This window comes from Dichomitus squalens, assembly GCF_000275845.1.
Source record: "Dichomitus squalens LYAD-421 SS1 unplaced genomic scaffold DICSQscaffold_9, whole genome shotgun sequence".
In the NCBI taxonomy this organism is placed as follows: Eukaryota; Fungi; Basidiomycota; class Agaricomycetes; order Polyporales; family Polyporaceae; genus Dichomitus; species Dichomitus squalens.
In genome coordinates, this window is record NW_006766891.1 from 967,016 (window position 1) to 989,374 (window position 22,359).

General features: G+C 57.2%; 8 protein-coding genes across 8 annotated transcripts; 3 read left to right on the plus strand and 5 right to left on the minus strand.

Annotated features, from left to right (window-relative positions):
- Positions 1–3,174: 3,174 nt before the first annotated feature.
- On the plus strand, positions 3,175–3,788 carry DICSQDRAFT_169124 (uncharacterized protein; the record flags this gene model as incomplete). The annotated part of the gene is made up of 5 exons (XM_007364745.1): positions 3,175–3,235; positions 3,298–3,313; positions 3,372–3,420; positions 3,468–3,520; positions 3,575–3,788. 5 exons carry the CDS (start codon positions 3,175–3,177, stop codon positions 3,786–3,788), a joined length of 393 nt encoding a protein of 130 aa, XP_007364807.1.
- A 112-nt stretch (positions 3,789–3,900) lies between these two features.
- On the minus strand, positions 3,901–6,018 carry DICSQDRAFT_104295 (WD40 repeat-like protein; the record flags this gene model as incomplete). The annotated part of the gene is made up of 7 exons (XM_007364746.1): positions 3,901–4,782; positions 4,845–4,996; positions 5,050–5,170; positions 5,226–5,571; positions 5,633–5,737; positions 5,797–5,865; positions 5,920–6,018. The coding sequence occupies 7 exons, from the start codon at positions 6,016–6,018 to the stop codon at positions 4,028–4,030; spliced, it is 1,647 nt and encodes a 548-aa protein (XP_007364808.1). The 3' UTR covers positions 3,901–4,027.
- Positions 6,019–7,678: 1,660 nt separating this feature from the next.
- DICSQDRAFT_39152 (uncharacterized protein) lies at positions 7,679–9,708 on the plus strand (the record flags this gene model as incomplete). Its single annotated transcript, XM_007364747.1, has 8 exons — positions 7,679–7,741; positions 7,798–7,956; positions 8,068–8,471; positions 8,540–8,866; positions 8,950–9,226; positions 9,308–9,432; positions 9,486–9,585; positions 9,634–9,708. Coding segments are annotated over 8 exons (1,530 nt in total), but the record flags the coding sequence as incomplete, so codon positions are not given.
- A 240-nt stretch (positions 9,709–9,948) lies between these two features.
- Positions 9,949–10,561, minus strand: DICSQDRAFT_104302 (uncharacterized protein). The gene is made up of 3 exons (XM_007364748.1): positions 10,453–10,561; positions 10,292–10,401; positions 9,949–10,220 (listed from the first exon to the last, which is right to left on the minus strand). The coding sequence occupies exons 1-3, from the start codon at positions 10,462–10,464 to the stop codon at positions 10,082–10,084; spliced, it is 261 nt and encodes an 86-aa protein (XP_007364810.1). The 5' UTR covers positions 10,465–10,561; the 3' UTR covers positions 9,949–10,081.
- Positions 10,562–10,925: 364 nt separating this feature from the next.
- On the minus strand, positions 10,926–14,856 carry DICSQDRAFT_104303 (uncharacterized protein). The gene is made up of 4 exons (XM_007364749.1): positions 14,660–14,856; positions 14,408–14,560; positions 12,159–14,293; positions 10,926–12,101 (listed from the first exon to the last, which is right to left on the minus strand). Exons 3-4 carry the CDS (start codon positions 14,279–14,281, stop codon positions 11,834–11,836), a joined length of 2,391 nt encoding a protein of 796 aa, XP_007364811.1. The 5' UTR covers positions 14,282–14,293; positions 14,408–14,560; positions 14,660–14,856; the 3' UTR covers positions 10,926–11,833.
- Positions 14,857–17,758: 2,902 nt separating this feature from the next.
- Positions 17,759–18,760, minus strand: DICSQDRAFT_58146 (uncharacterized protein; the record flags this gene model as incomplete). The annotated part of the gene is made up of 3 exons (XM_007364750.1): positions 17,759–18,154; positions 18,223–18,595; positions 18,660–18,760. The coding sequence occupies 3 exons, from the start codon at positions 18,758–18,760 to the stop codon at positions 17,759–17,761; spliced, it is 870 nt and encodes a 289-aa protein (XP_007364812.1).
- A 988-nt stretch (positions 18,761–19,748) lies between these two features.
- On the plus strand, positions 19,749–20,033 carry DICSQDRAFT_30294 (uncharacterized protein; the record flags this gene model as incomplete). The annotated part of the gene is made up of 1 exon (XM_007364751.1): positions 19,749–20,033. A coding segment is annotated over one exon (285 nt), but the record flags the coding sequence as incomplete, so codon positions are not given.
- A 160-nt stretch (positions 20,034–20,193) lies between these two features.
- Positions 20,194–21,335, minus strand: DICSQDRAFT_180010 (uncharacterized protein; the record flags this gene model as incomplete). The annotated part of the gene is made up of 3 exons (XM_007364752.1): positions 20,194–20,721; positions 20,790–21,168; positions 21,233–21,335. Coding segments are annotated over 3 exons (869 nt in total), but the record flags the coding sequence as incomplete, so codon positions are not given.
- Positions 21,336–22,359: the final 1,024 nt, after the last annotated feature.

Here is a 22,359-nt window from a genome sequence, read left to right on the forward strand (position 1 = left end):
AGGCTTTCCACAGTCCCCGCATCATGACCGACTCCCACGCCGTGCTCTTCAAGGGAGCTCTGCCAGGCCTTTTGATCTCTGACTTCTCCCTGTTGTAACAACCTCAACGATCTGCTTGCGTTGCGACGCGCGCTATGGCAGGCGGGAACTAAGAGCTCGAGTCGACGTCAGCCCTCTAAAGCGGACTGCATCCCCTTTCGTGTGGGTTTCACTGGGTTTGGACGATGGCCAAGTCGTTTAGCCTCTCACTTCTTGGAATAATCAGATGATGTTTCGCCGTACGTCCTGCATCACAATGCTTCCTGCTTGTACCTCAGTTTGTACCCTTCCAACGTCTTTGCGGCGCACGCAGTTCTCACCGACCCACCAATGTGATGACTATGGTAGAAAGCATCTCATACTTATGCGCGGCGTCCAATCTTGGTGCCATTATTCTTGCCCACACCGAGCGCCAGAAGTGTTCGACATTGATTTCTGTGAATGCTAATCATACTAGAGATCAATGACACAGTTCACCGTGTTAAGCAGTGTATACACAATCCTTCATAATTCATCAGCTTCCTGCGGCTTCTCTTCGACCTAATGCTGTCGACTGGCCTATGGCTGTTTGACGTCTCCGCGACGCCCTTCACGGGCCGTGTCTTCATCGTGCTCAGACTCATTGGAGCCATCCCGATCCTGTACAATTGGAGATACTAACTATTCATGGTCCTCACGCCTTTGCATGCGGTGAGCAAGCCGAGTCAGTACTCATTGTAATGCCCATACTCATCTCTTGCTCAGGTATGTCTAACTCTCGCATGGGTCCTGGCCAACCTCGGCTGCAGACAACACCTTCAAGCGTAGAACTCGCGTCGCGGCCGGACTCTTCTCTTCTCGGCCTCTCACATACCTGCTCGCGTAGACGCAATCTTTGCGGCCAGGGACACCATCATCGTCAATGTCTGCATCTTGACGAAATCTCGGCATCCTCGACCTGCCCCCAGCCCCGTAATCTTTGCCTTCCTCTTCAAATAGTGCGGGGCCTACCAGGCTGCGTTCAATGTCCATGTCATGGAGGTCCCTCGATGTAGAAAATCTCGTCGCGGAGGAGTCGACAAAGGATGCAGCTTGCGCTAATGGGGCTGCCCCAATGCATAGGGAGGTCCTCCGTGGGCAGTACCCTATTGCACAGCTGACGGTGACCATAGCTGGCGTTGGGCCGCAGTGAATCTGATATGAAGGACTGAATGCTTCCAAATCGCCGCTCATTCGATCCATCGCTCCATTGCACCCTCTTCTGTTTGATAGTATCTTCATCGGACACTTCCACGGAAGATTTTGGGAAGCTGAATGACTGAGTGAGTTCGATATCTTTTGGTGCAGTTGAGTGTCGTCCTTGCGATTTGCGCAGGTACTCCGAATCCCTGGCACCGAACGCCCTAAATAGTTGAGGCAACGCACACGGCCTGCGGCATATCCCGTCCAGGCCCAGTATTGCGGCTCACATGTCCTCTTCCGTCAGCTCGGTTGCTGTTCAACATCGGTAGGCTGTACATGGAACGGGACCGAAGGGGGATGCAATTGGGTTCATATGGCGGAGCAGGGGCAACGTTGCGACTGCCAGCTTGCACTTACGGGCGGTCGAGCTGGATTGGCGTTGATGGGGCCCTCAATCCATCATTCAACGGTTGTCAGAGTCGACCGACTCTTCTCGATGCATCGTTTTGGGCTTCTGCCTGCCCTGGTGCTGGCGTTCTTTTCGCTTCCCTAGGTTGTCCCGGGGGGAGGTCATTGCGCCACCGATGTCCTATCGTGTGTGTATTGAACTCTTACCTGGTGCGATCTGTTGAGAATTGATGCAGCGGCCGACTCGCTCCATATGCTCGTCCACATATGGCACCAAATTTCCTGCGATCAGAACGTCAGTGCGCTATGAGCTGTATCCCTCCAGCGTCCTTAACTGATGGATCACCGAGCTGGTTGCACTGGAAGGCGAAGTAGACTGGGAGCGAATCATAGGACCGCAGTGGGCTGCAAGGATAAATAGACTTATGACTCCGGGGTTCTCAGCAGAACTATTCCTTCCAAAGGCCTGGATTCTCCTCCACTTTGAGCACACTCCGAGAAGGAGCTCAGAATGACCGGCGATCCGAAATCTCAGGCAATCATAGCTGCAGCGAGGTGGGTATCGCATTCTGTCGCGTTCATACATTCTAACCAGTGACTTCAGGGCTGCAACCTTGAGCAGCTATTGTAGTAATGCCGCCACAGGTATGTGCGCTCTCGAAGCAATCAATACTCCGTGACCTGTGGAGCACACTCATATCGATGATTCAGCCTTATTGCTTTACGACTACCTCATGACTCTCAATAGCGAGGTCATGCTCTTCTGGCTGCCACACCAGGTCAATGGAGCTACGGCATTATTCCTTCTGAACCGATACATCTCCCTTGCGGCACAGCTATTAGCTTGTATGCCCGTTCCTTCGTCATTTCAGGTGTGTTGCTCCCCGTCATGAAGTTGCCGCTTTGTTGCTCAGGATTCTGGCAGAGGTACATGAGTCCTGGACAAGCTTGAATGGTAGTCTGACACCGCTCAGCGCTGTTGCAGGATATGTCGCTTTCTACGTGATGCAGTCTTTGCAGTATTTCCCTTGGGCCGGTACGCACATTGCTGCCCGCCTCGCATCAGAAATTTTGACAATTATCCTCTTCATCATATAGCTTTCTCGGCACTTAGAATGCACGCATTGTACCCCGGTCGGTACAGATGGATAGTCTCAGCCACTGTCTTCGCCCTTGCCTTGGTGCCTCTCGTCATCAATATGGCTGTGAGTAGACCAGATATGAGCCTTTTCTGGCGACCTTCTCACAGAGCTCTTGACATAGTGCAACATACGCTTTATCTCCTATGCGAACGATCCCGGGAAAGGCGTCATAGTAGTTGAAACATTATCGCGGGTGATGTTTCGGAAGTGAGTCCACTTGGTATCGCTTTCCATTGAACGTTGTCTCATATCGTGAATGACAATGACAGATGTAAGTAGACGATTCAAAATGTCAAGAGGCCTCCAGACGTTCTCATCCTGATGCCGGGCTATCACAGTGACCGTCGCCTCGCGGGTTTCTCTGTGTTGCGCCGATCTACTGGTTTTATGCGTTACGTGGTACCGAACACACGAGACAGTGAAGATGTCTCGACATGTTGCCAGCCAGGACAAAAGAAGCTTCTCGAGCATCCTTCTCCGTGACGGTGCGTGTTCTGTTCGCAAGATCCATGCCCCGCACTGAGGATCTTGTGATCGACTTTGATAGGCACAACCTACTTTTTGTAAGCCGACGTCGTAAATCCGGACTCACGCCGTATCTGAATTCATCAATAATGACAGCACGCTACTTATCCTAAGCATCCTGCATGTGGTTTTCACTGTGGATTCGGTGAGTTGAAAGCCCGGCTTCATGCATAGCAATCTCACAGCGTTCAGATCGCTACTAACGAAGTAGGGGTTGCGAGCGTATTACCCCTATTTGAGGAACCGTACGTCCTAAATCGATCCACAGGCTGGATCACTTGCTGACATGTACTGCATAGGCTCACCTCCATACTTACTTGGAGGTTCCTTATCAATCTGCAAAAGGCCAAGAACAGGCTGGCTAGCTCTTCCCGCTCGATGGCACAGATGTCGGACCCGTGCTTCGTATTGCAACCACCCGTAGCCGATAACCTCGACGGGTTCATTGGATCACTCGGAACCAGGCTCATATTTCATGAAAATACCGAAGACGAGGACATGAGCCAGTACTAGGCCCCTTGTGGGTTTCGAATCCTTGGGAAACGCTGTGTAGGCTTTGGTGTTAACCGCTTCCTTGCATCGTTACGTAATTGCCACACAGAGCATCACTTCTAGGTCGGCTGTAGTGTATGATGCTTGCCTCATGTATACAGTATGCTTGCTAATGCACTATATCCCCGCCTGGATGCGCGGACCAAACTGATACTACCGTGAATGGCATGCGGATATCGTAGAAGAGGAGCTGCCGATCACTAGTACCTCCCGCGACGCGATCCACCGCCGTACCCACCACCACCATCCTTATGTCCACCGTCGCGATGCCCGCCACGGCCCCACCTCCTACCACGACCACCTCTACTACTTTCAACCCCATCAGGCTCCCCGCCGCCATGACCGAACATGTCCTCCTGCGATGGCAGCGGGCCGCTCTGCCGACCCAGCACAGGCCCGGCGGAAGCCGACCCTCCGTCTGACCCACCAAGCCCCGGGATCCCCCCACCAAGGCCGGGAATCATGTCCTCGCCCGTGTCCATCGCGTTAAGCTGCCCGCCATTCGGCGGGTATCCGCCACTATACGACGCCGAGGTGGCCATCGCGTCGCGCCCGTCTTCCTCCTTCCCGCCCCACCAGCCGCCTCCGCCTCCGCCCATGCCGAATCCAGGCACCATCGCGTCCTCGTCCTCGTCCTGCCCCGAGGTGTCTATGATCTCTGGAGGCTTCTCGCCTCCCCCGGAGAAGACGGACGAGGCGTCGCCTGGGCGCTCGCGGCACCAGAAGCGCGTGGTGTGGTCGTTGGACGCGCTGACGAGGATGTGGCCGAGCGGGTGGAAGGTGAGGGCCCAGACGTTGGAGTCGTGCGCCTGCGAGAGGGTAGCACGGGGTCCGGGCTGTTCGGCAAGGATCTGGGATGCGGGGGGCTCGGAGGAAGACGAGATGTCCCAGTGAAGTATTGCGCCTTCTGAACCGCCGGAGACGAGCACTGGATGGACAGGGTGCCACGTAACCGCTAGCGGCACAGTGATACGTGAGCGGATACACGAAAGGGTGATAGGCGAGGGGGAGACATACAGCAGACTTCCTTCTTATGTCCCTTCAGCAGGCGGAGCTCTTTCATGGCACGGATGTCGAAGACGCGGACGGTTTGATCCCTAGACGCGCTGGCTACAAGATCACCATTTGGTGACCAAGCAAGAGCCTGGACGGTATTTTTGTGATAGTGCCTATAGGGGACGCCTTTAGAATATCGATGGTGATGAACGCCCACCCTACGTACAGGGTAGAGAGAACAGTCCCTGTCCTCGGGTCCCAGAACTTGATCATGTTGTCCTTGCTACCCGACACCAGAAGACCCTTCGTAGGATGCCATTCGACGCACTTCACGTCCCAGCCATGACCTGTCGCCATGTCATCAGTGACGTAGGCTAGACACTGGCGGTAGTTCATGCTCACCTGTTAGTGTTCGCTCGGCTCGCTGCTCCTCGAAAGACCACAGCCTGATTGTAGAATCATCACTCGCAGTAGCAAACCGGTTGTCGTCCGGACTGAAGCTAAGCCCACGGATGGCTTCTCGATGCCCTGTCCACTGTGTCAGGTTGTTCATGTTCGGCTGGAAGTACTTGATGACGCCGTTCTGGTCCGCGGATGCGAGGAACGCTCCCGAATGCGTGAACTGCATCGCTCGGACAGCCGAATCGTGTGCTTGCAGGATGGTCTCGAAGTTGAAGGTCAGTCCGTTCCACAGCGTGAATTCGCCACTCGTAGAGCCCGTCAGTATTCGCCGTGCTTCTGGCGTCCACTATGGTGTCTTCAGCCTCGACAAATGCACGGAGAGAACTAGCATTGTAGAAGGAACTGACCACTACGCAGTTGACTGGGCACCTGATCTTGTTGGTGGATGTATGCACGAACTTAGTGCACAAAGACGTTGAGGGGTTGTCAGGGTATGCCTTTGGCGGCAGGAGCTGCACACGAGATATATTGAGTCTCTGTACTCCGTACATGCCCAATGTTCCATCCCTACATCGATGATATACGGCGGTGCTGGCCTCAAGTGAGGCACGTACGTCGAGTTCAACCGCATTTTACGCAACTATGCGCCAGCTCCTGAGTAACGCTGGCATGCGAGCATATGTGCGCAACTCACCAGAGCCCACCTTCCCATAGAGCCGCCATAGTCGACCGTCCTTCGCGGACGGACCTTCTTCACGGGCTTGCCATCTGCCTGCTGTCTTGCCATATCCATCTCGAGCGCTCGAGGGTCCTCAATGGGTGGTGGGTTTGGGATCTCGAGGTCGCGCTTGGGAGTCCATCCCATCTTAGGCGCAGCTGGTGGAAGAGCGCGAGAAGGCAGGAGCATAGGCAAGGGGTCAACTGAAGTCATAACAGTAAGATACTCAAGGTCAGTCTGCCCTTATCCAAGTCCTTGATGTCACAGTGTTCGAACACAGTGATACTGCGCCGTGGAACGATGGTGGGTTCGAGAGACAAGATGACGGACAGATGGTGGTTGCATTGAACAACCTAGTCCTGAACGGGACCCCGGGAACCCGCCTCTCCACAATTGAAAATCATATACGCATGCGCACAGGCTACATACATGCATGAGGGGCAATTACGCACAATACGATCTCCAGTCCTGGAACAGTTTTGTAGGATGAGTTGACTGTTCTGCCGTCGCGGTCTAGTACAGACACAAAATTGGGCACAAGAGCGCCCTAGCTCTGCGATACTCATAAGTAGATCAAAGGAACAGGAACACAAAAGCCTGCGGCCACCATCACTCGTGAGGTTTAGCAGCATGGGCGGGAGAGAAAATTGGAATCTACAGACTAGCCAGAAGAAATTACAAGGGGAAACCACAAGAATTAGGTGTTGTAACGAATGCATTGAGTTGAATCTGCGTTAATGCTCCCCAAACTCTTGCCACTCCTACTGAAGGCAACCAAACTGAAAGTCTCGCAGCGTCATGTATACTATACCTCACACCATCTGTATTATGAACGTTTTATTCAGAACGCTTGACTTGCGGCACACACCGAAGCGGCCTGCACCTCAGCCAAATCTCTGGAAAGCTTGTCCTCTACTATGACATAGGGATTCTCGATGCCGTGAGCGGTGCATCTAGCTGGGTCTAAAGCTCTAGGTCTCGTCGGAGGCGCAGCACCTTTTTTCTTGACAAGATCCTGGAAGAGCCGACGAAGGAACCGGACAACAACACGTGTTTCTCAGTCCCGCGCTCGAATCTCTTCAAGGCTCTTATGAGTCTCTTCTCCTTGTTGGGTCTTCGGCCTGAGCCAGCTTGTCGTCGAAGGAATATTGTGCATTTTCGAATGAATGACCATATAGACTAAGATCTGCTCCAAAAGAATCGATGGGGCAGCGACTGCCTGACGCGATAGGAACTTGACTGTTCCCCGTCCTCGGTAGTAAACTTTATGGGCATTGGAGGATGTGTGGATCGTGATGTTAGCCTATGGCACGTCGAGCTTCTCGGACTGATAGACAGTTAGCAGAACAACATTGAAGTGAACAGTATTAGGCATCATCTTGGTGGAAGGCCTCAATATGTGTTCGTGGCCGCGGCAAGCTGATTTGCGCTAGCAAATTGACTAGTAATCGACAGGGAGGTGAGACGTATGGCGCTATCTGGGCAATGTCTCATGATAGTACATGCAAGTCAGAGGACGGAAAGAAAGAAACGACGCTGCAACAAGGCGGTTGAATCTGCTTGAAAGCTGTATTCGTGTGCAGCACTGCAGACACACAACCAATTCAGCTTTTGAATCCGGGGTAGATGCCGATTGATCCGGACTACTCTTCTTAGGGAGCGCCCATGCTACATAGCCAAACGCGGACCCGGAGCGGCACACCGGCTAGCCCTCTCTTAGCTTTCGACTACCACCATGTCTGACTACTCCGACGACGCTGGTAGCGACTACTATGACTCGGATGGCTCGGTGATAGATGTGTGTACTCTTCGCTTTCGAACGACACCGCAAAACTCACTGTCTCTGCATCTAAGGGTACCAATGATTCCGACTACGACGACGAGCCCATGATCCCTCAGTCGAAGGGCAAAGGCAAGAGCCGAGATGTTGAAAGCAAGTCCCTCTCAGCAGCGCAGCTTCAAGAGCTCGTCGACATTGACATCAACCACGTAGCTAGCATAACCGGTCTAGAGGTGCATTACTCTTCTGTGTTTCTACTTATCCCTACTCTGGTTAACTGTCGTTCGAATCTCCTATGAAATATTTCCCTTTGTTCTACTCTTGTCCTCGTGAGGTGCTCTTAGACCCCCATCGTATCCGTCCTTCTTCGCCACTTCAACTGGAATTATGACCGTCTCATGGAGAGATTCCTCGAGTCCGCAGACCGTGTGCTGCAGGATGCCGGTGAGCCTACGCCGGCACACGACTCGATGGACGTAACACCGCGCCCCACCAAACGTGCCCGGCTGGAGTCTCCTTTCCCGCCACCATCTGACTTCTTGTGCCCGGTCTGCTGCGACGACGCGCCTCCGGCCGTTTTCCGTATGAGGTGCAATCACTCGTTCTGCAAGCCATGCTGGCAGGAATACGTCATCTCGAAGATCAAGGACGAAGGTCAGTGCACGTTCGCGTGCATGCATGACGACTGCAAAGCGATCGTCGACGGGCCATCCATCGCCAAGCTGGTAGAGCCCAGCGTGAACGAACGGTTGGTCCCTGCTTCCCGCGCATATCTCTTCGGTGGCGGGCTGACACGCTAACGCGCCACATTGCTAGCTATGAGGAACTCGTCCGACAGTCCTACGTTCAGGCGCACCCCCAACTCCGCTTCTGCCCCCACCCAGGCTGCCCGCAGACGGTCTCCTGCACGTCAGCGAACAAGTCATCGCTGACCACAGTCGTTCCCACCGTCAAGTGCGCCTCGGGCCACGCCTTCTGCTTTGGCTGCGGCCTCGACTCGGATCACCGGCCCATCATATGCAAGTTGGTCAAGAGCTGGCTCAAGAACGCACGTGAAGATGCCGGCACGTCGCAGTGGATCAAGGCGAACACGCGGACGTGCCCGAAGTGCGAAAACAACATCGAGAAGAACGGCGGATGCAAGTGAGTAAGCTCAAGCTCCCCCATCTCCACCATCTGCGTGTGAACCCGCGCGGTGTATGCTGACATACTGCCCCATGGGTCAGCCGTATTTTGTGCCGACATTGTAACTATCAGTTCTGCTGGCTGTGCATGAAGAACTGGGACGTCCATGGGTACAACAATGAGGTTTGCAACGCGTGGAAAGAGCCCGAGCCAGATGAGATGAAGACGACGGCGAAGCAGAATCTGGACAAGTGGCTGTTCTATTTCGATCGGTTCAACAATCATGAGATCTCCGCGCGCCTAGACGAGGAGCTGTGCGCCCGCACGGAAGAGAAGATGGTTGAGTGGCAGAAGACGAGCAAACTGTCGTGGATTGAGGTGCGTGTGCCATTGCTCGCTTACTCATGTGGCATGCGAAAGTACGGACACGACGAGCTGACCTAGATTCCGCACTTTAAGTCTACGTTCATGCACGATGCCGTGGACGAGCTGACTCGATGTCGCGTGAACCTCAAGTGGTCGTATGCCATGGCCTACTTCCTCGCGCCAGGGAATGACAAGGAAATCTTCGAGGCAATCCAAGCGTACGCACATCGATCTTCGTCGCTCATGTGTTGGCATTGACATGCATTCTCAGGGATTTGGAGAAAGCCGTGGAAGACCTATCACAGCTGCTCGAAGAGCCAGTGGAGGCAGACAGCGTTAAGACCCTCCGGCAACGCATGCTGGACAAAACGGTGTGTGTATTGTCTTTGAAGCTTGACAATATGCTCACGGCGACTCAGGTCTACGTCCGTGGTCGGCACGAGATCCTACTGCAGGATACCGCCGAAGGCCTAGAGCAGGGTCGCTGGAATTGGATTGAACCCGCAGACTGAGCATGTCCGTTCGTCACATGAGCACTACAGATGTTGTTCTCAGGATGCAGTATCAAAGCTCGCAGCGGAACCTTAAACCAGGAATTGTACCATAACACGCATTACCGTAGCGGAGCACGTCATTGCAGTGTCGACAATGGTGACTGAGAGCAACGGCGGGATAAAGACAAGTCACGCTTGTGTGTTCAGTGTTGGGCAATCTGAAGATGCACCACGAAAAGGGCTGGGATAGCGTGATAAAGCGGTGATGGTGAGGCGCGCAAAGATTACACATTAGGTAGGATACAGCGTGGATGAAGCACAGACCACAATGTGTTCGCAGTTGCAGGCAGATGTCCCTTGACACTCCCGACATCTAGAGCTTGAAGCCGAGACTGCGCATGCACGCAATGTGCCTCTGCACGAGCTCCTTGCACTTCTCGTCCGCCTCCGACGCGTCCGCGCTCAGGAAGCAGTCGTCCCGCGCCGACTTCGTCTGCGGGCACGCGCAGCACCTACCCCCGCAGCATCCCCTCGTCAGCTTCCGCCGCTCAAAACAGCAACGACAGGAATAGAAAGGACGTACGGTTTCAGGCCTTCAGGGTTGAGCGGGTTCTGCTTCGGGTCTGTGGGGTCGTACGGCTTGTCCTGTACGGCGGGTGTGGACGAGCCAGAGCCCCCCCACCACGAGCTAATCTGTGCCGTGGTGAGCACCTAATCGTTCTGTCGTACCTGGGTGGATCTTACCGAAGCGAACATTTGTTGGATGTCACCTTGGGAGAGTGTTGATTGCGCAAGAAGAGACCGAGACGTGCGAGGTGTCCCAAAGCAACCACAGAGAGGAGGAAAGGACAGGGGAGCAAGCGACGCTGCTTACCGAATGCGCCCGAGGCGTTATGCAAGGATTCGAAATTGGGGTTAGACAGGCCGAGCCCTAGTATGGGGTTAGGTCTAGGCACTCGGTCAGACGCCTCTATGTACTCGGACTTGCGACATCATCTACCTGATCTCCGAACGACGATTGCGACGTCCGAGTCCGGCCGTCCGTTCCCTACTTCGCACACCATAAGTATCGGCGAGCGTGCGTCGTGATCTGAGCTAACCTCACGCTCCGACGGCCCTGAGACCCGCGAACTTATCAGGCACATCCAAACAATCCCGCATCCCGTCTATCAGTCAATCGTGTGTTCATTCAAGTCGTCATTATAGAGAAAAAGTCCTCGTGAAGACATGTCAATGGGGTCGGATGGTATGTATACGCCAGCAGGGCGGCGGTCGCCAGAACGTCAACTCGGCAAGGGGTAACAAGTGCGCGATGTACGAGACCGTGTGTATGCGTATGCGTATGCAACCAAACCAGTAGACGGTTCTCTATCGTCGTGACCGTACGCATCGAGCCTTCGCGGCCCTGGCGCAGTGTAAGTGTGTGCGTGGTCGATGGTCGGACGGGGGGGTGAGTGGATTGTGAGGGGTAGTGGTGGTGGTAGTAGGGGGAACCGCTGACTGGCGGGGAGTGTGATGGACACTGGTGATCAAAATAAACTGTCCCATGCGTACTCTCATCTCGGATACTCGTCGTAAAGGAGAAAGAAGCCAGAAAGATAATGAGAAAGAGATAAAGAGCCGAGGACCGAGATCTGGGGACTAGAGTACAGGGTACACATCGAAGCCTGGCGCTCGACAGTGACAAGAACCCGTGCGTAGGGGATGGATGGTGAAGATGCTCAGGACGTACAACCGGACCCTGATAGAATGGAATGGGAAATGGGACAGATGGGGGTAGATGAGTGAATGAGGAATCATGTTTGGGGAAGAAGCCAAGGGGTGAGCAACGCGTCCCCGAGGAGTTAAGTTAGATCCGTGTATGCGGCGCCGAAGGTGAACAAACAAGCCACAGGCACGGATGTCTATGGAGAAGGATGGGCATTATGCGTGGTGATGGATTGTCCGCAAGAGTACGTCTAATTTTCTCGGGGACCCCGCGCCGCTAGGGATATGGTACAGGGTGGTCGGCGAGCAGACCGGGCGGGGCTCTACAGTCTAGAGATGTCGAGGCGGAGATGCGGATGCGGCAGACGGATGAACAAACAACGGCGGAAAGACGGCGGGAGCCGAAGGGGAACCAAGGTTAACGCGCAGCGGACACCATCGAAGGCGAGTCCATCAGGCCTGCGAACCCTGCGGTCCGCATCGTCGGCGTCGTCGAGCCGCTGCTGATCGACGCGACGTCGTCGTAGCTCGGCGAACGAGTCGGCGTCTCGCCAGGAGAGAGCATGTAGCTCGGGCTGGGCGACATAGACAGGAACTCCTCCACGCTCGACGCAGAGTGCGAGCGGTGAATCACGTCCTGCCCGACGTCCAAGAACGATCCCTCGTTCCCGGTGTAGTAGCAGTACCTGCACGAGTCGCCGATCAGCGATCCGGACAAGTCCAGAAACAGACAAAACGCGTACTTGTTCAAGAACGAGCTATAGCTCTCGCTCTCCGCACCCCGCGCCTCTCCAAACCCGAACACCCGCTCGTCCGTCGGGCTCCCCGACGGCGAGCTCTGCAGGCTCGACTCCGAGTTCGACGTGACGCTGGGCGTGCTCTCCTCGCTCCCTCCCCTCTCCAGGAACCACGTCGGCCGCTCGCTCGCGCCCGCTTCCATCTCCCTCGCCATCAGCGCCAGGTTCTCCGAGCTCAGCCGCGCGCCCCGCTCCTTGACCGGGGTCCCGGGCGGAGTCCGCTTGACCTCCATGCCCGTCTGCGCGAGCCCGATTTCGAAGTACCCCCGCTGGTGGTTGCGATTCCGCCGGCGACTCATGATCGGCACGAGGCTGTCGTCCGCCACATCCGCGCTCGCGTTTCCGGCGCCGTAGAATGACGCCGACAGCTGCTCGAGCGGGCTGTCAGGCTGAACGAGGCGCGGAGAACGCGTGATCGACGACCGCACGTCCTCGACCATCGCCTGCTTGCTCATCGCGCCGCGTTTCGGGAAGTACGAGAGCGTGTTCGGGTACGTCACGTTGCGGGCGTGGCCCGACTTCGTCGGGGTGACGGACGTCGGCGGAGACCGCGTCCACGGGCTCCGGAGCGACGCCGAGAAGTCGTAGCGGGCGGCGAGGGACGTCGACGCCTCGAGCGTGAAGGTGCTGTTAGACTTGCGTATGCCGCTGGTGCCCTGCGCCATGAAGCTGCCGACGGTCTCCTGGCTATTGACGACGTTCTCAAGCTTGGTCTTGAGCGACGCGAGGTTGCCGGTCGAGGTCGACGGAGAAGCGGGCCGCGGACGCGGGACCCTGGCGAACGTGGCCTTGTAGTTCATGCCGCCGTTGTTGTCCCAGATCTCGCGGCCGGCCACGTTATAGCGAAGCGCGCAGTACATCGTCTTCTCTTCTATCCGCGCCAGCATGTCGCCTAGACGAATGGCGAACGAGAAGCGATCGAACACGCCGCCAGATACGGATTCTAGGTACTTGGCGGTCACCTCGCTCGTCGTCTGCCAGTAGTCGACCGTGAACCGGACAGCGACCCACTTCTCGAACGCGATGTTGCGCACGCGCACGCGGCCGTTGAGGGCCAAGCCGTCTTCCGACAGCTTCAACTCCTCGAGGGCGATGTCCGCATCCGCCCGTGGCGCCGCAGGCATGTTCGTTACCGTCATGGTCAGCATCATTTCCTCGTCCTTCTTCGAGCCATATATCGAGCTCGGGAAGTCGCTCTCCGTACCGCTCGTGTCGTCCGTCGGGGATCCCTCGCGAGAGATAGCCAAAGGCTTCTGCTCGGCGAGGAACAACTTGACCTGCTCCAAGCGGGAATCGAAGTGCACCGACTTGACGGGCGTCGTCGGCTCGCTCTTCGTCAAACTGACTCCCGTCACGACCGAGAGGTCGCCACGGACGACCGGCCGTCTCGACTTCAGCGAAGACTTGAGCGGCTCCCCAGACTTCTTCCGCGCCGACTTCGCAGCGTCGATGTGTGGCGCAGAGACGATGCGGTTGCTGTCCGTACGGACCATGGACGGCCGCGCCACAGCAGTCTTCTCGTCAGATACGTCGACGCGGAGCGTCGGCTTGGGGGTCGCGAACGAGGTGGACGCGCGGGGGGTGTCGTCCCCGGAAGCGGCCGGGACCACGGGGAAAGCGGCACCCTGCTTGTTGCTCCTCGCCTTCAAGACGGCGGGCGTGGGGGTCGAGTCTGCAGCGGAGCGGAACGGCTGCATCCTCGGCGTGCGGGTGCGCTTCGCACGCGGGTACATCTGGACGTACGACTCCGAGCCGCTGGACGAGGAGCTGGACGCCTCGTCCTCATGTGTGGTGACGGGCTCTTGCGGCTGAGGGGGGCTGGGGGATACGACCAGGACAGTGGGAATGGGGACCACCGCAGGGTAAGTGGCGTCCGCAGACAACACTCGCGAGATGGTCGCGGGTGGGGGCGATGGCGTCGACTGGAACGCAGTCAGGCCGACCGACGAGCGCGACGAGAACGTCCTACGGGGGATGTGCGGCAGGGGTGCGCCAGCACTGTTCGAGTGCCGCGAGTAGGTGTAGTCCATGCGGGTGGTGTATGTCTGGAGGTTCACGACCGTGCTCATGAGGGGCTCTGTCTGGGGGGGGGACGTGCGAATAAGCACCAGCGGGAAAGTTCGACGGCTGACTGGCGCGCGGCTGACCACACAGGTGCCGGCCGCGCTCAGGTCAGTTCGGGATGGATTGCTCACCTCGGGTTGGCGTCGTTCAGAACGGAGAGGGGATGCGCTAGGCCGGCGGATCGAAGGCGCAGGAGAGGGCGAAGAAGATAATTATATGGAAAACGGTGTCGCGGAAGGCGAGCGAAGGGCGCCGGGTAGCACTGGTGAGAATGAGCGACGTTTCTGAATCGGGAGATCGTCGGTTTCATCAGCGACTGGAGCTTCTCCGGACCGTGGCTTGCGACGAAGCGCAGTAGGAAAGAGAGAGGAAGAGATACTCACCGGTGTCCGTCAGAAGAGTTTCCGGAGCGGGTACAACTCAGCGATGGCGGGCGAGACGGCGACAAGAGAGTCCTGGCCGTCCGAACGCGGTGAGCCGGGGCCGGAAACGGCTGGAAAGGAGCGGGGGCTCACCAGAGAGGACAGCAAGCTCGCTGCCGTGGACGGTGACCTCTGGAGACGACACGGCCTGTGGGGGGAAGCGGCGGACGGTGGGTGTGGAGGACGAGAGATAAGTAGGGGGCAAATAAGTAAGGGTGGGTTGATGTCGCACGTGGGCGGCGCGGCCGACGTCTGGGCTCGGAGCTGGGACCAATCGACTGCTCGCGCCTGTCCAAGAAACGAGACGAATTACGCTCGCCATCAATCGCTGGCCTGGGCCCCGCTCGACACGGCCGCATCCCAGATTTCCTTTCTCTCATACCGCTTCCCTGGAACCCCTCTTGCCTTCTCTGCCCCTCCTCCCGCTCGTTGTGCATCCTGCACCTCGAGGCCATCGATGTTCTCTCCACCATCCACTGCAGCGTGCCCACTTCAAGTTTTCGCGACGTCCGGCCGTCGTCGGTGTGCCGAAGCGTGCTTATCTACCGCCACCATAGTCGTCAGAAGCTTGACTCAGACCGGGAAGTCAGCTCGCATTCTCTCCTTATCTCGCACCGCCCACGGCGACAGGACCGGCAACCCACCCACTAGACACATTACTTACACAATGGCTGGCGGCGATAGGCTCGCGCCATACGTCCTCGGGCTTGGGCAAGCCGCTTCGCAAGACCAGGATTGGTTGCATCCCCCTCGTCTCGACCCAACAGATCTCCCAATATTGTTGCCCCAGTCTCGACAATGAATCAGTCTTCCAACAGAACAGGTGGAGCGGCGAAGGGAGCGCCTCGTCTTCCCCAACTTCCCCAGAGAATGCACCTGCGCTTCTCCATATGGGCGGGGGCAACAAAGTGAGCCCACTTTGCCCATTCTCGGTATCAAAGCCGCCCGTCGACCGGGAGCTCTTGTTCTCGTAATCGCAGGTGCCGTACACGCGGCAAGACGTGAAGCTTCAAGGGCACGAAAGGCAGGCCGATGTCCTCCCAACAAACGCTCACGGCGTTTGGCGGCTGCAATGCAGTAGTATGTGATCGCTCATCGTTGCTGCGGGAGTTAGACAGATGGTGCAGCACCATATTCCGAATGATTTTGTTCACCGTGTGTTCCTAAGCACTTACGGCACTTACGATCCGCAATGTTTAACCGTCTGTACATGTTCAACAGGACAGGCCATGTGTTTCCCACGTCTTCAGGGCTCCTCTTGTCTGCTGTCGTTTGCTGTCCTCTTCACCGGACCTGCAGGCCTAGCGGGCCTGCGAGCATCGGGAATATATCATGTCTGACAGCGAATGCGCATTTTGGCGGAATGGAGCCTATGGAGGGCTCGCGATCGACGGCTGCGTTGCGACGAAGCCACCATCCAAGATGCTACGCGCTTCAACAGATCAACCACAGTTTGTGAGGGTGTGTGTCTCCTCATCTTTCTCAATCCCCGCAACAGACCCCCTTCCGAGCCCGTCTTCTTGTAACTGGAATTGCTCTTCGGCGACCGCGACTAGCGTAGGCGGCAGCCCGACTCACCCACTTTCCGGCATCTCCTTCATTGAATCTGGAACTTGTCCTCTCCAGCCAGCGTCCGGGCCAAAAGACATTGATTGCCAAGGCCCATCTGATCAGGGCCGGGATCACAGTCCAGATTGGCAAACAAGCATCCATATCATCATCCATGACGTTGACAGCACTTTCCGGATTCGGTCGCGTCGGCAGCGCCCGAGCCAAGGTCTCGCCGTCGCTGGTACGGCTTGCGATGTGACGTCATCTACCAGCGGCTACGATGGTTGGCCCCAGGCCCTGCAACGCGGACGGGAACAACGAACGCGTCCGCGTGAGCTCGAGGGCGGTGTTACGCCACCGATGTGTTTTGTCTTCTTGAATACTGGATTTCTTCTGATGCCCCACCCGCCGCTGCGTCCCTGGCCGCTGCACGAGGTGATCCGCGCCTGTCGTTGTCTTCCCCAACGAAACCGGCCTGTGAGTCCAGAGAGCCCCCATGATTAGCGGGCGACGTCCCACGACACCATTGAGGTTACTTAGCAGATGACACAATGCGGAGGTCACCCAGTCCACATGCACAGGTGCATCGTCCCAGCACGCAGCGCGAAAGTATGACATGTCATGCTACCGCCTCAGAGGCCAATTCTGGAGAGCATGACAGAAGCTTCTCCCCACTGCCATCAGTCTAACATCCCCCGCACGAATAGGGGGCCACACCAGGTCAGTCATGCGTCCAATCCGTTCCCCCGCGTCGCCAACCAGCTGACCATCATCTCATTCCGAAGCGACGATGAATTACTGCGTGCGACATAACCTTTGAGGGACATTTGGTGTTTGGCACCTCATGGCTCCCCCAAATCTCCGCTTCTTCCGCGACCCTGTCGTGTTCGGTGCTCGGGGATCATGCATCTCCGAGAACGTTCTCCCTCTTTCATGCCGATATACTCCACCGCAGAAGGAGGCTCATGGTCAGCTGTAACACCGCCCTGCAAACTGACACAACCGTTCTTAAGGTACTACGGCGCTGTCTTCCAGCATCATCCGTCACCACGATTCAACGTCAACGTCAACTCTTTTTGACCTCAAAACACCAGTGTGGATGGAGAACGAACGGGAGGTGGCTTGCACGGCGGGTAGATGCGCGGAAGCCTCGTCTCTGTCATCGGTTTGGCCGACGCACGCTTACCCCATTCCAGCGGTAATCTCGTCCGTCCAAGCTGTCATGAGCAACTCTGACAGATGTGGATGACTGAACCGCGAACTTCCCATTTTTACTGGTTCCTAAGCATTCCTGTTAGACTTCAGACGTGCGTCGACCATCACCACAATGGACCACACAGAGGAGACAACGTTCACGGCTGCCACCTATGGCCTATCTGGCACGCACCATCTTCCGACCGAGAAGACTAGAGCAGCGGTAGCACCGCGTCGGCATGTGCTCAACTGCTCCAGCAACCCATTGCAGAGAATATACACGCATTGGCATCCAGCATTAACGGCCTCATCCAACTATTGTACACGCAGGCCGAGCTCAGCATCCCCTCCAACCCACACGACCTTCCCGAACGGCGTCTTGTTCGACCGCCCCTGCCCAGAGCCGGATACAGCGAACCCCACTTCGTAGATCCCCGCACCGTGCGCCCGCACGTACTCCTTCTCCTCGGCGCTCTCCGCCGCGCCGACTCTCAGCACAGGGATCCTAGAGGGCGGGGCGACGCGTGACGGCTGCAGGTCGAGGTGCCACACGACCTCCTCCGCAGTCGAGGAGTACGGGGACGCCCCGAGGACGGAGGTGAGCCGCCCGGCGGTCGCGGCGAGCGCGTCGGGCGGGACGAGCAGCTTGACGTGCGCCACGCCCAGCGCGCTGTTGTCGTGCTGGGTGTTCGCGCGCGGCTCCAGAGGCACCTGCAGTCGCGAACGAACGTCAATTAGTATCACCCAGAGTCGGCGCGTCCCCCATCGCGGTATCGTACCCGCCAAGCCCGCGGAGTGAGGTCCCCGCAGAAGAACGGCAACGTCCCCCGCGCGCCGTCAGGCGGGCCGCTGATGAGCCACTCGAGCACCCTGCCGTCCTCGCGCCTGCGGCCCCCGCGCACCTCGCGCGCGTAGCGCACCCCGCTCCCTTCCTCCTCCGCGCGCCCGTTGATCGTCTCCGCGACAGAAGGCGCCCCGCCGTTCCCGAGGAACGCGAAGTCGATCCACCCCGGCCGCTTGTGCGCCCAGGGGTTCGGGTCGTCGGGCGGCGGGGGCGCGGCGAAGTGCAGGAGCTCGAGGTAGGTGCCGTCTGCGAAGACGACGAGCGCGTTCGCGGTCTGGCCGCCTGTGTGCGTCCCGCCGGGGGACACGCTGCGCGCGGTCTCCGTCAGTCTTCAAGTGCATGGGCGCGTGCGAGCAGAGGAGGGGCACGGACGTGAATCCCAGGTTTTGGAACGCGTGCACGCTGTCCTGGAGCGTCCCTGGGGGCGTTAGATGGACGATGTGGTCCAGGATCCTAGTGGAAAGGCCGGTCATCCTGGCAGTGCTAGTGGTATGCTCTGGTCTCCTGGTCAGTATGTAGTGCGAGTCTGAGGACGAATCGGCTTGTTATGTCGTCGCGGGTGAGTGGGGGGTCGGGGAGATTGGTCGTTCGATCTCACCAGCGTGCGCGACGAACGCGTAATGCCTTCTCGCCTCGTGACGTCCACGATCACGCGCTCACAACCCGACGTAGCGTGTTCGCGTGACTGAGGAGCATCGATTGTACCATGCATGTAGGGTCGAGACCGATGGGTGCGAAGGCCATCGCCAGCATATTTCACGCGGACATCATAGGGTGCGCATATATGCGCCGAGAAATCGCAACTAAGCTTCAGAGTCCTTGTCGAACCCCTGTTCGTCTTGTTGGTATAAGCGTTGGGACATTCTTGGGATCCAGCAGGGCCATCGACGATGGAGCTTGTCGAGATGGTCATCGCGGCGCCATACCGAAACCTACACATTGCCAGCAGTTCCCGCGACCCCGTATACACTTACAATAATTGATGAATGTCAAGAGGACGGGCAAGCGCCCTCCTCCCACCCATCTGCATCCATGTACGTATCAAGCTGCCGCTGCATCCAAAGAGACATTTTTCGGCCCACGTCTCGGTATCCCATGGCCGAACGTGCCGCAAACATCCTGTGCCGGTCATACGAGAGGGAAAGCTGGCCAAAGTCATATGAAGAGACGACTGTGCCTTGTCATCCGGCCAGTCGGATGGTCCCTACCACTGCTACATCTGCATGGCAACCGATGTGCCATGACTTATGGTGCAGTTCACTAAGTCGCCACCACTTTTGGACGACGATAAGCGCGCGCTTAAGCGACCACGTGACCCCCGTAATGTTGGGACTCGACATTTCATGCTGGGTGGCAAAGCTTGGACCGCAAGTTGCATAGGCCGACATACCATTTGTGGTAATGGATAGAGTAGACAGACTTTCAATGCAACATACAACTACTGAACACTTCTCCTGTGCCTGCATATTTCTACCGAAATCTCACTGTGAAATCAACTTCATCGAGTACTTTTGGGGTGCGGTGAAACATTGGCTCCAGGAGCATTGCGACTATACATTCGAGACTCTCCGCGAGAACATGCCAAAGGCTTTGCGATCAGTCTCAGTTGAGCTGTTACGGAAATGGGAGCACCAGGCTTGGAGATGCATTGATGCATATGCTGAGGGTCTTGGAGCATGCAAGGCCCAGTACAAAGTCAAGGAGTTCAGTTCTCGTAGATATAAGTCTCACCGTCGCATCCCAGAGCAGCTCGCACAGGCGATGGACGTTACATGAAATTACTGCAGCATGTTATGTAATACAACAAACTTCCATATTGGGAATAGACGCACAAGTCATGTGATACCCGTGATTTGGGGAGGTCGTCTTGGCCAGTTATCATCCAATGAAAAAAACTTTTCCGGGGATCTGTTCCCCCTGTGGAATGCTTGCCAATGACAAGTTATGGGACGACTTTGTTGGAAGCTGCGGGACTTATAGCATGGCGCGCATGCGGGCGCTTACCACGTCCAAAAGTGGTGGCGACTTAGTGAACTGCACCATAGCTCTAAGCACCTCCGCCATCCCCCGATCCGCGAACCCACGCGACCCGTCCATACAGCGTCCCACCAGCCAACTCGTCTTTGCCTTCTAGGACGAAGAACCCCACTTCGTACACGCTCGCCCCCCGCGCACGCACGTACGCCAGCTCCTCTTCGTCCTGCGCGGCGCGGAGGATGAGCTGCGTGGGGGCAGATACTAAGCTGACGCGGGACGGCTGAGGGTCGAGATCCCAGGCGATCTCGGACGACGTCGACGTGCGCGGGGCGGAGCCGAGGACGGACGTGAGCTGGTTGGCCGTGCCGTCCAACTCCTCCCGCGGGACGAGGATCTTGAAGTACGCGATCCCTTGTGCGGTGTTCGGGTGCGTGATGTTCGAGGGTTCAAGCGGGACCTGACGTACGTGGGAGCAATGGCGTTAGGGAACGCTCGAGCGCATCTGACGACAGCTACATAGCTTACCCGCAGCTCTCTGGGGGTCAAGTCCCCGCAGTAAAACGGTGACCGGAAACGCTCCTCGCCGCCCACGCGGCCGGTGATGGTCCACTGCAGCAGCGCCCCGTCCGCGTCCCGACTGCGCTCGCCCCGTATCTCGGGCTCGTACCGCACCGCGGTCCCTTCCTTCTCTGCGCGGGCGTTGATCGCCTCCGCGATGGAGGGCGCGCCCCCGTTCCCGGCGAAGGCGTAGTCGATCCACCCGGACTGCTTCTGTGCCCAGCCGTGGGTGCTGTTCGCGGGCGGGGGGGCGACGAAGTGGGCGAGCTCGAGGTAGGTGCCGTCTGCGAAGACGACGAGCGCGTTCGCGGTGAGGCCATGGGAGTGGGTGCCTCCGGGGGAGATGCTGGGATCGTGTCGAGATCAACGTATGTACATGTAGATGGTGCGCGGGGGCTGCGGGGACGTACGTGAAACCCAGCGCGCGGAACGCCTCGATGCATTCCGGCAGGGTTCGTGGAGGGACCAGGTGCAGAATATGGTCCAGGGTTTTCGTTGAAACGTTGGCCATACCACCTCGCGATTCGCTCAGGTCTCAGCACGATGGCACTGCACTTGAGGCTGTACGCTGCGAATGTCAAAGGACTCGGGCAGGGTTGGTCAGCATCTCACGACGATCCGGCCACGAACGCGCCATACCTTCCCATGGGTGTGACTGTGTCGTTCTGACATATCATGTGGCCGTGACGAGACGCGTGTCAGGTTCCACTACCCATACTTGCACTGCATGCCCGTGGTCAATATGCCCTGGTCGGAGAGTAGCCCAGCCAATGAAACGTTCTCACGTGAAATCTGAGACTGTGGTCGCCGCTCAGTACTCACCAACGGTTTCGAAAGTCATGAGACACAAAACGGTACTGATGTTTGTGATCGAAGATGGATGTCAACTTATGACTGCGCACACCAGAATCCTCCGCATGTGTACTAGAGGATACCGTAGCGCATAGAGTACTTTGGGTCGACGTCGTAGTCCTGGAGGTCGTTGCTCAATATGCAATATCGGAGCGATGGTAGCCTTCGATGCACGGACAGTGAGAGTGATCTATTGATGTGACTGCACAAGATGTCAATAAAATAGGCGTGGAGCCGCATAGTGAATGGTACTCAAGAGAAGGCACTGCTTGAGACTAGCCTCCGACTGAGGAGCTCATGATATTGTCGTGTCTGGAGTAAGTATGTAACCGTTCTGACCTGTAGCATGTTTCACGGAGTTTCCGGATGGCCGCGGAAACCAGCGTGTTAGGCGCGCGGCACGGCCGGTCGTGTAGAAGGGAGCATTGGTCACCCGTCGTCGTCGGTGGATTGCCGCGAGAATCAAGCTGAATGGTACTGCCTGCCGTATCGGCCGTACTGGCAGTCCAACACAATTCGAAGCTGAGAAGACCGTCGTGAAGGGCTTGTGTACATCGCACGATGGGCCCTTGTCAGAGTCGCTGACCTCCGGCTTTCGCTCCGCGCTACGAACAGGTGTTCCGCAAGATATCCTTGCCTTTCTGTGCAGCAGTCAATTCGCCAAATCGGTCAAACGACAACTGTA

Excerpts from the sequence above, each read along its gene's own strand:
- DICSQDRAFT_104303 (XM_007364749.1), bottom strand. The coding sequence starts at position 14,281 with ATGAGCACGGTCGTGAACCTCCAGACATACACCACCCGCATGGACTAC. Across the intron at positions 12,102-12,158 it reads TATAGCTCGTTCTTGAACAA|GTACTGCTACTACACCGGGA; the intron begins GTACGCGTTTTG and ends CGACTCGTGCAG.
- DICSQDRAFT_104302 (XM_007364748.1), bottom strand. Across the intron at positions 10,221-10,291 it reads AACCCTGAAGGCCTGAAACC|GTGCTGCGCGTGCCCGCAGA; the intron begins GTACGTCCTTTC and ends CTGCGGGGGTAG.